The sequence below is a fragment of the Podarcis melisellensis genome (genome assembly GCF_964234715.1).
Source record: "Podarcis melisellensis genome assembly, chromosome: 10".
NCBI lineage: Eukaryota > Metazoa > Chordata > Lepidosauria > Squamata > Lacertidae > Podarcis > Podarcis melisellensis.
In genome coordinates, this window is record NC_138542.1 from 34293938 (window position 1) to 34305212 (window position 11275).

At 45.6% G+C, this 11275-nt stretch overlaps 1 protein-coding gene across 3 annotated transcripts; it reads right to left on the reverse strand.

Moving 5' to 3' along the window:
- Positions 1-272: 272 nt before the first annotated feature.
- Positions 273-6218, reverse strand: PHLDA1 (pleckstrin homology like domain family A member 1). 3 transcript variants are annotated; one of them, XM_081928131.1, is made up of 2 exons: positions 5766-6218; positions 273-4305 (listed from the first exon to the last, which is right to left on the reverse strand). In XM_081928131.1, exons 1-2 carry the CDS (start codon positions 6061-6063, stop codon positions 4136-4138), a joined length of 468 nt encoding a protein of 155 aa, XP_081784257.1. In that variant the 5' UTR covers positions 6064-6218; the 3' UTR covers positions 273-4135. The 3 variants fall into 3 exon arrangements, with proteins under 3 accessions (XP_081784257.1, XP_081784258.1, XP_081784256.1); XM_081928132.1 differs by having other exon boundaries at positions 5762-6218; XM_081928130.1 differs by having other exon boundaries at positions 4164-4305; positions 5531-6218.
- Positions 6219-11275: the final 5057 nt, after the last annotated feature.

Here is an 11275-nt window from a genome sequence, read left to right on the forward strand (position 1 = left end):
AAAGGGGGAAAACCCTTCTTGAAAAGATCCACTGTAATTATTAGGTTTTTGTCACCTAGCCTCTCTCTTAGGAGGCCTCTCTCTAATGAAAACCGATTATAGATTTTCTTTAAGAACAAGCTACCTTCTATGTCGTGACCTCAAAACGGTTGAATCAATGAAAATGATATTCCACAGATGTAAGCTTTACAGCACTCTATTGATTATGTCCAGAAAATTTGTTTCCATCTTCCTTTGAAGATGTAGCCTTTTCATACCATATCAAGGGAACATTTCAATGAATATTTCTTTATTTGAAATGGAATGCATATTGAAAAATAAATCACATCTCTCAGAAATCATTTGCATCATATTTACACATATTTTGTTTGATAACACTTGTTTCAGCTCACAATGTGCCAGAAAACATTTGGTACATCACTGCAGCTACTTTGCAAAAGCCAGTAATTGAAAACAATGAACTAAAAAAGAAAAGGGTGGGGAGTTTTTTTTACTTCCAAAATGTAACAGAAAAACCACAGGGGTGATTTCCATTCTTCTGAAAACTGAAAACAGGCTTCTCCTACTGAGAAACAAATGTCCAGTTTGCACGTCATTATAAAGTTTATAATGAATGTGGAGATTGCTCCAGCTTCACTCCTCCCCTAGGATGAGTAAACAAACCATGACCCCTGACTTCATGATAAATCCAAGCCGGTGATTTTGTTTTGTTTTGCTCAAACAAACCACAATTAGTAAGCCAATACGAAATTGTAGTTTGTTTGGCATGAAAGAAACCCTGATCCCTAGTTCCAATGTAATTCTAAGTCAGGGACCTTGGTTGGTTGCTCCTGCTTTTGTTCAGGAATGAGCGAAGTACGAAAAACCTCTGCAGTTCATAGGTTTACCATGACACGGAAATTTGTTTGTTTTATTAAAGTTCTATCTTCATCTGAGAAGAATCACAGGTGGCCTACCTGTTACTTTCCCCCCACACAAACACACCATTAATTTGCAACACTAATGTAAAACTTTTCACTGGGACCTTATTTGGAGATAGGCTGGTAGCAAAGCCACTGTAACAGGCTCCATTTGTGGAGTCTCTGCATCATGCAGAACATCACACAGAGGGAGGGGAAGCTCAAAAAAGCACATGTGCAAAACCATCCATTATTACTAAGTAACTATACCCTGAATTTCCTTGGTAAAATTTGTCCTTTCCTCATGAAACTTGTAATATTATTGAGGTTCATTAATTAAAATGGGTGTGTTCTGAGTAAAGCATAGTTGGAGACAACCCTAAAGTTGTTGCCCTCTGTCATAGTCTCAAACAGTCTAGGAATGACCTCTGTTTCATACACTGCAAAGACATTTCTTAGCAACAGAGACGCAGCGGAGCAATTCCTGTGGATATTTCTTCTAAGTCTTAAAGGTAATACAAAATAAAGCAATCCTAAAGAAGCACAAAGCCACAGCCAACTTGATCATACAAGTCACATATTCTCAGTACAAAAAAAATGAACTTGGGATGGGAAGGAAGTTTGTCCTTAAGATACGCCCAACAGGAGGCCTCAAAAAGTGAAAATGTTTATTCCTCATATCAGAGAATAAGCATGATTCCTTCACAGCTCATATTTTTCCTACAATTTGTTCCGAGGTGACTGGGGGTAATGTATGTGGGCCTTTAGCCTAGTCAGTCATGCATTAAAGACAGCAGCACCAGCTGAATCCACCATTACAAGGCTTAAAGGTAAAGGGACCCCTAACCGTTAGGTCCAGTCGCGGACAACTCTGGGGTTGCGGCGCTCATCTCGCTTTATTGGCCGAGAGAGCCAGCATACAGCTTCCAGGTCCTGTGGCCAGCATGACTAAGCCGCTTCTGGCGAACCAGAGCAGCGCACGGAAACGCCGTTTACCTTCCCGCCAGAGCTTACAAGGCTTAGCTAGCATCAAAGTTTTCCAATACATTGTGAAAAATAACCAAAGTTGGCATGACTGAAGACTTATGCCACCGTTTTTCAAAAAACACAGCACACAGTGGTACCTTGGGTTACAAACGCCTCAGGTTACAAACACCTCGGGTTACAGACTCCGCTAACCCTCAGGTTAAGAACTTTACCTCAGGATGAGAACAAAATTGTGTGGTGGCAGCATGGGGGCAGCAGGAGGCCCCATTAGCTAAAGTGGTACCTCAGGTTAAGAACGGTTTCAGGTTAAAAACGGACCTCTGGAACAAATTAAGTTCGTAACCAGAGGTACCACTGTATTGAGAAGTTATGACAACATCAGTTAACATCAGTTAACCTCAAGAAATTGAGCATGGAATTTAATATTTTGGTCCAATTCCCCATTCCATAACATTAAACAGTGGAAGTGGAGGTAGACACGGAGAGAGTGGGATTTGGGTGGGAAAAGGAGATTGGCAAAACTAATCTTGTTAAGTCCTGTTTCTGAAACCACTGGTGTTTCTGGGTGATTTATTTTACAAAATTTAAACACCATTTAGATAATGTTGAAGAAAGAAGCCATGAATACTGTCAACAGACATGAAGATTAGATCCACTGAAATCAATAGACTTAAGCCTGTTGATTTCAGTAGGTCTACTCAGGGTATGACCAACACTGGGTATCACCAAAGCCTAAGACAGACCATTCATAACTTGTCTGAATTAGTATGTATAGGCCTGCTTTCTTAACAGAGTGTGCTCTGCAGTACTAATCTGTTGTTAATGGGGGCAGAGTAAGTTCTCATTATTTGACTTAGACTAACTTGGAAATGCTAAAAGGAACCAAAAGGTACCCTTTATAAAGGGTTGGCTTTTGGGAAGCCTTTGGGCAAGGCATGCTTCATAAGGTCCCTCCCTGAATGACTTCAGTGGCTGTTGCTGCAATCTATTCACTTGCCCGATCCACATATCTACCTAGAGTGCTTGCATGCTCAGGTAAACAGGGCTTAACAGCGAAGAGGAGACCAGCCTTGGGTACTCAGAGGAACGGATGCTTTCAGTATCAGCAGGTGCCCAACAATGTCTTCTCCTGATGCAGGACTGGTTAAGTTTGGATTTAAGTTCAACACATGCTTGAAAAACCCAAGGCCTTCCCTTATCCAATTAACTAGATTAGGTTCCTTGTAACTGAATGAACCAATTTTAAAATAACTTTTGAAAAGAAACAATGTTATTAGAAGCCTTACTTGTTCCATATTAAGACTGTAAATAGAAACAAACAACAAAAGCAGAATCTTTGCTTAGTTTTTTTTTTATATAAAATAAGTGCTGCTCCCTGACTGAAATGTCCGATGTTCTTAGAGGATATGGCAGGGGGCAATGGAAAATGTTGCGCTGAGGCTCATCTAGGGAACTCAATTACAGGAATTCTGGGAAAGTTCCTCAGTTAAACAGTAAGACATTTACTGGATGGGATGATTAGTGTAGCATTAAGAGGTTTTAGAATGATTTGAACAGAATCAAGTAACAGCTCTGAGAAACATTACAGACAGGGTCCCAAACTTAAACAAAGAAGTGCAATGAACAGTTCTCTGCATGGTTCTATTATCTGAATAAAAGAACATAGCATGATTGTATTTTTAAATCGATTATCCTTGATCATGAAGTCAGATTTCCTTAGCCTCTTCACGAAGCAGGAATACATACAAGTGGCATACCCAAATGCATTTACTACTGAATACAAAATATAATACTCTTCAAATGAACATATAATAAAAATTAAAGCAACCTAGAAATCAGGTTCCAAGTCATTGCTTTCCATATTCCAGGACATATTTCACACATTCGTTTCATAATAGTCTCTCACTTGTGGCAACGGAAAACGGATGTAAAAAGTGACATGGGTGGGACTAGTTGTAAAGTCCATATTCTGGTACATCTCTTCATTTCTCCAACATCACCTTCTCTCCTCTGCCTTCCTCCTCCCTTCAAGTGTAGCAATATAGCCAATGCAAGTATACTCTCTGTGTGATTCCTTTCTAAATGGCCTACATTCAGAAATACCTTTCAAAAGTCTCCACTAATAAATTAACATAAAAAAGAAAACAGATCAGGGGGAGGTGTGTGGAATATGGCAGCAACAATCTTATATTTTTTGAGGCCCGGCAGGCCAAATAATCCTTTCAAATCTTCATAAGAAGTAGTCAAAGTTACAAGAGTTGAAACACTTCCCCGGAGTAATCATGGGCAGTATCAAAAGTGGAAAGACTCCAGCAGCAGAACTGATGCTCTCCCTTGTGTCTGCAGTCCCTTTGTTTGCCAAGGTTGTGATCGATGGAGAGGGTCCACCTCGCTTCCAGAAGCATTGCTTGAATTCCATCTATAACAACACAGGACAGTGATCTGAATAACTGAGCAGCATTCTTCTTTTACAGCCACAGACACACTTCCTACCTTAAAACAGCGACAATACAAAGAACAGGGGCTCTTGCAAAGTGTCCTTCCAAGAGGCAACAACCTGAGGCTCTGGCAGCTATTTCCACAACTAGGCTTCAGCACCAGGAAGATGCTAGCTCTAACCACCACCACCACCCGCAATTCCTTTTACAGTTACATGCAAAGGGTCACTAACTGTTCTCAGCCCCATTGCTTGGAAGAAGCATGACATGTGAACTGAATGATTTGCAGATACGGGCAGGGATTTTTAAATATATTTTTTGGTGTGCGCTAAAGCACAGCAATCATGGTTGCAAATTCACCTGATTGACTTTGGGTGCTCTTCACCTTGACTTGCGGAGGAGGGCATTTCTTGCTCTGTCTCCGGTGGCAAAGCACTTGGGCCAGCCTTGATCTAGCAGCTGCACAAGAATCCATCATGCCACAGCACACTGCAAGCACATGCTGTTTGAGAAGGGCCGGAAGAGCTGTCCACTGAGGCTATTAGTCCAGCGAGCAAGACAAACAACATGCTCTAGGGTTGCTAGAGGGATCCGCTCAAGCGCTTCAAGCCTTACTCTTAATTACAGAAGAGGATTTCTGTGCAGGGAAAGGAATGAAAGCCATCTAGTGACTCTCTCTCTTTCTCTTTTGCACACACAGCTAATGAAACACACACACGTGCACGAACCACAGGAGAGCATTTGCGCGTGTTTTTCATGCTTGAGCCTCATGCACAACTTCTCTCAGCCGGTTACAGACTGGTGCTGATAACCGCCAAGGTTGCAAGTTCGACCCCAATGCATGGGGCAGCTGCATATTCCTGCAGTGCAGAGTGGAAGGGGGGGGCGACCCAGCCAGATGGGCAGGATATAAAGAATATATTATTATTATTATTATTTTATTGGACTAGATGATCCTCAGGGCCCCTTCCAACTCTATGATTCCTAGCAAAACATCGCGCGCGTGAAGGGGGCTGCCCATCCAGACGCGCGCTTCAGGAAAGCAACACGAGTTTGCAACCCCACACGGCACTTTTCGCCGGGCAAAACTAAGACGGCAGAGAGAGGTGATTGTTAGGGGAATCCGTCTGGAAAGGCTCTTTCCAGAGAGGCGCTGGGGAAGGGCTGCAAGGGGAGCGGGGCGATCGGCGGCAGGAGGGCTCCTACCTGCCCTGGCTGGGGCCCGGCTAGGCGGAGTTTGAGGCGCTCCGCAGGCGCGGCCCGTGCTGCTGGACGAGGTGCTGCTGCTTCTGCCGCGTGGACTTGACGGCCAGGATGGCCTGGCGGTTCTTGTACTGCACCAGCTGCAGCGTGATCTCGGCGTTCCAGCCCTGCTCCTGCGGGCACCGAAAGTCGATCTCTTTGCCCTCGGCCATCACGACCGTGAAGTACACGTACTTGCCTTTGCGCTCCACGCAGTCCACCGTCTTCATGGTGGAGAAGGGCAGCTCCTTGATCTTGGCGACCACGGAGGGCGCCGCGCTCGTCGTCGTCGTCGTCGTCTCCAGGCCGGGGAGAGGAGCAGCAGGCGGCGGAGCAGGAGCCGCCGCCACCACCGCCAGCTCCGGCTGCTTGGGCGGGATGAGCAGGAGCCCTTCCTCGGTGAGGATGCAGCGCTTCTTCTTCCACAGCTGCAGCAAGCCGTCGCTGCGCTTCTCCAGCACGCCCTCCTTCACGGCTTTGCAGCCGCCCTCCAGCATCCTCCCGCCGGCGCCGCCGGAACAAAGTTCCCGCAAGACCCGGGCAAGGAGAGGAGCCTTCGGGGTCCCGGGAGCCTTTTCTCCGCCTCCGACGGCGCCCGGGCGTCCCCCGCAGCCACTGAGGGAAGCTGCTGGGCTCGCGCTGCTTTTGAACGCGGCTCCTCCAGGGGGCCGAGGGCGCTCGCGGAAGAAGAGGCTGGCCGAGGAGGGAAGCCCCGCCGCGCTCTCGCTCGCACACCCTTCGCCTCAGGGCCGGCGCGCCTCCCCGCCTCGCTCGCTTCTCCGTCTCCTGCCCTCCCGCCAGAGAGGCCTGTAGCGCCTCACGCGAACCGCCGCGCCGCCGCCGCCGCCGCCAAAGAACAAAGCGCTTCTCCCGCGCTGGCCATTTCCGCTCCTCAAACTCGAGGAGGCGAGGAACCCGGCGCGCTCGGGGCTGGAGCACTTTTTAAATGGCATCGGCAGAAGGCAGGCTGCAGTCCTGGCGCCCCCTGGAGAATGCGCCACCCACTGGAGCTGATTCACCGGGGGGGGGGGGGACGGAGGGCCGCCCTCCCGACGCCTCCCTGCCCGCCCAACTTCTCCTCCCGACGGAAGGCAACAGTTCTGCTGAGGAGCTGCTTGTGTCACGACGCGGGACTTCCTTTTTTTTTTTAAAAAAAGGTGTTTTTTAAAAAAAAAAGGTGCCTCGCGAATCATCCATAACAGTTTTGTTTATTTCTGCAACGGCGGAACTCCTCCGCAGTGCGATCGTTATATTGGATCGAGGGCGGCACGCACGGTGTGGAAAAACGCCCCGAGGCATTTATATGATACTTGTGCTGATGTGGAGACTAAAACTCCTAGGGGCCCGAACACCGAAATACGCAGCCTCAAGACTGAACATATAAAGGAGTGTCATAATCACTACCCAATGCACCTTCACATAGGATCACCAAATAACACTGTCATTTCTTGTAAGGCAACTGTACAGCGTACATTGGCTAGCAAGTGAGAGTCCACACTGCAGATCCCCAATCTTTTAGGAGACATTTGAAAATCAATGAAATGCTCTTTGCACAGACAAATGAGTGATGCTCAGACACTTGTCCCCAATAAAACAGGTAGCATACACCTTCCCCAAACAATACATACAATGAAGCAGGAGGAGGAGGAATTTGGACTTGATATCCCGCTTTTCACTCCCCTTCAGGAGTCTCAAAGCTGCTAACATTCTCCTTTCCCTTCCTCCCCCACAACAAACACTCTGTGAGGTGAGTGGGGCTGAGAGACTTCAGAGAAGTGTGACTGGCCCAAGGTCACCCAGCAGCTGCATGTGGAGGAGCAGAGAATCGAACCCGGTTCACCAGATTACAAGTCTACTGCTCTTAACCACTACACCACACTGGCTCTCCTCCTAACACAGGCAACCTCCTAACAAAACAAAGCACCGGAACTCCTCAATTTGAAGTAAAAAATTGAGAAGGGCAGGGAGGGCTTAGTAGGCAGGCGGTTTGACGCTGAGGGCACGAGTGGGGACCCAAGATACACACCAACTTACTGTGGTCTAAACTGGGTATGGGGAACCTATGGCCCTCTAGATGCTGGAGGAGTCCAACTCCCATCAGCCCACAGCCACCATGGCTAATGGCCAGGGATTATAGGCACTGCTCCAAATAATAAGAGTTTGAGTTGTTTTAGCACAGGGTAGGCAACCTAAGGCCTGTGGGCCAGATGCGGCCCAATCGCCTTCTCAGGAATGTGTGTTTTTACATGAGTAGAATGTGTCCTTTTATTTAAAATGCATCTCTGGGTTATTTGTGGGGCATAGGAATTCGTTTTGGGTTTTTTGGTTTCCCCCCAAAATATAGTCTGGCCCACCACATGGTCTGAGGGGCGTTGGACCGGCCCACAGCTGAAAAAGGTTGCTGACCCTTGTTTTAGCAGGAGTGCTGCAGAAAGCCTTTTAGAGGTGTCTTTTTCAGGGACTCAAAGACAGTGGAAGTAGTCAAGATTCCTCTGAATCTATTTCAGAGGAAGGCTGCATTCTTCTACTTTGTACCAAGTGATAGACTGACAACAGGAAAATCAAAGAAGGAATCGGATACAAGCCAGCACTTTGTGACTGAAAAAATACGGAAGAAAAATAAACAGAATTGTTGCTTGCACCCAAGTTATATCTGTCAACTGTCAAGGAAGTGTACAAATCTACGTAATCATGTGAACACAGCAGCTGAGACTTGGATCAAAACACCCTGAGTGCAACCCATGCTTTCTGAAGCCTCTCTATAAATACCTTCGCTAAAATAGCTCTAAAATATATGTGGAAGGAAGCTACAGCACAATCCTTGCTAGTGAAGGAAAGGAAGCTATTTCATAATGCCTTCTTAAAAATATATCAGGGTTTCCAAATGCATCAAATCCCTTTGCAGACCCCTTTTATAACTTGAGAGCCTACATCGTTTATAAGCAAAGCTTTTTAGTTAAAATTGTAAAATCCACTCAAATTTACCCTCTCCCTCTCTGCCCATCTCATAGCTCACCCCTTCTTTCCACTCCCCCCATTTCTCTTTTTAGTCCACGGATCTTTCTTTTTAGTCCACGGATCTCAAAGCGTGGTTAAATCCCCTTTTCCTCTGGCATCTTATGTTAGCCTCCATTTTTGCTGTTCTGCTTATCTTACATAGCCTTGTTTCTATTACTTATAGCAGAGTTCAGCAGCAACATCTGGCTGCAAAAATGGGTGTCAACTCCCCCATGCACTTCTGAATTAGCACTCTGCCACTCCAAGCTATCAACGTTTATTTAGATTTCCTCTGTGGGGGAAGGCTTTATGATATGCAGGTCTAATATAATGAATTCTTCCTGTATTCAAACAGCACTGCTCTAGCTACCATGGCTGTCCTATATACAATGTCTTAACATTCATACAAGCAGAATACATTTGGTAGGGATACTTATTCAATACCATTTTAAAATTCAACGCATCCATGAGCATAGCATATATTCCTAAAGATTATGTTCAGGTTCCACGATAATGGAAGTAAATGATGCTTAGACACACGGATACCTCATTATTTGAATTTGTGAGACTGGACCTAACAGTCAGGGGTCCCTTTACCTTTACGTTCTGCTAGATTAGCACTTTCAAAAACCATAGTTCAATCAGCTTTGTCTGCATCTTCGTATCAGATGCATTACCAAAACAAGCAGCAAGGCTAAGTAATTTGGCCTTGGATACTGTAGCACACAGACGCCCTCTAGTGTCAAACTAAATTTTGTGTTTATGCTCAACATAAAAATGTGGTAAACCTCTAGCCCTCACTTGACCTGTTGAGTCTGCCGAAGTAAAAGTGTTTCCCCTCCACCTCCCCAAAAGTCTGCTGTACTCAATGTACATATATATAACCCAGACATCAAATCAAGTTGTTTTGGCCAATGAAGGCTTATGCTAAGATAATTTACTTTTCAAAGAGGAACATAATTTAGCTGTTTTTCCTGCAGCAGATACAGCCACGTGTCTGAAAACTAAACATAGCACCAACAAACTCTAACAATAAAAGTAAAGGGACCCCCCCCCTGACCGTTAGGTCCAGTTGCAGACAACTCTGGGGTTCCGGTGCTCATCCTGCTTTATTGGCCGGGAGAGCCGGCGTAGTTTCCCAGTCATGTGGCCAGCATGACTAAGTCGTTTCTGGTGAACCAAAGCAGTGCACGGAAACGCCGTTTACCTTCCCGCCGGAGCGGTACCTACCGGTATTTATCTACTTGCACTTTGACATGCTTTCAAACTGCCAGGTTGGCAGGAGCTGGGACCGAGCAACGGGAGCTCACCCCGTTGCGGGGATTCGAACCACCAACCTTCTGATTGGCAAGCTGTAGACTCTGTGGTCTAGACCACAGCGTCACCTGCATCCTTAACAATCTCTAGGATCCTGTAAAAGCCCCTGCTTCAGTAGTATGCAAAGTGTGATACTTACTGCACTTTCCATTCACTTGTCAGGTAACCCAAAGTTGGGCTCATTGTCAGTGGTCAAATACGAGCGGTATGTACATAACATTCTTAAATGTCACACTTGAAATATTTCATCCGTTAGGAATGTTGCAAAATGTAATTGCTCATATTACTCTGTGCAAAATGAATTCCTTTAAAAGCAACTCAACATGCATGGAAGTTGCCAAACTAGTGTTGGGAAATGCTGAACTTAAAACAAACTGTAATTTTAAAGGCGTTGGCTGCCTGTCTTTATCCTTTCCTACAAACTTGCCAAATTTGTTCCTTGTGGAAAAGCATAGCTACCAGAAATACACAAACAGAACATGTTACTGGAACATATTTACCTTGGGCCAGATGTACAGGGAATGGAGCCTTGATGAATGCTGCTACATGGGAGTTAAAACTGAATTTGTTCAGTTAAGAGCCTTTTCAGTGACTGCAGTTGAACTTGTGCCTACAAGCTGTTGCACTGCATCAGACCACCCCAGCAGCCACTCTGTAACCAGCTGAAAGTTATTTAGCTATTGGGTTCACAGCTGGTACTTGAGGGAGTACTAACAGAAGGCACCTCCCACCCTCCTCTAAAAGAGGTAGCATTTCTAAGGAAGCTGCAGGTTCTGAGAATCATTTCTTCCACTGAATCTGCTTTGACACAGGATCAATATGCTCTCTAATAAGAATCTAAAACTCATCTAAACAGTGAAGCTACTGCCTTTGAATAAGCAATGTTTCAATCTTTTCCGCATACAAACTGTACAGAGCCTTTGCGGAATTTCCCCCCCCCCCCATGCTTGTTTGCTTCACACATACTCCCCACCCCCAATGAAGGGCAATAGTTGGGAGCTTTTTGTAGGGATTTTCATGCTTTTAAGAGTTTGGCTCCTGTACCCACAGTTCCTTATGCTGCATTTCTTCTTGGGAGCGCAAGGTCTATTTCTGGAATTCTTGTATTAAGAATAGGCCTCCCAATAAACAGGAAAAGATATATATTCAGCAGTGTGGGGGTAATGTATGTAGTATGAAAAAACATTTGTACCTTAAGTGGTGAAATATAACTTGCTGTTCTGGCAATTGTGGTATTGGTGTGAAAAAACCTGCTATGTACTAAAGACAGGGCTGGCCCAAGACATTTTGGCACCTGAGGCAAACCGCAAAATGGTGGCTCCCTCCCTGCCAGGGAAGAAGGGGTGCGTAAAGATCTACATCAGGAAGTTGGGGGGGGGAGAGAAAGTTTAATAT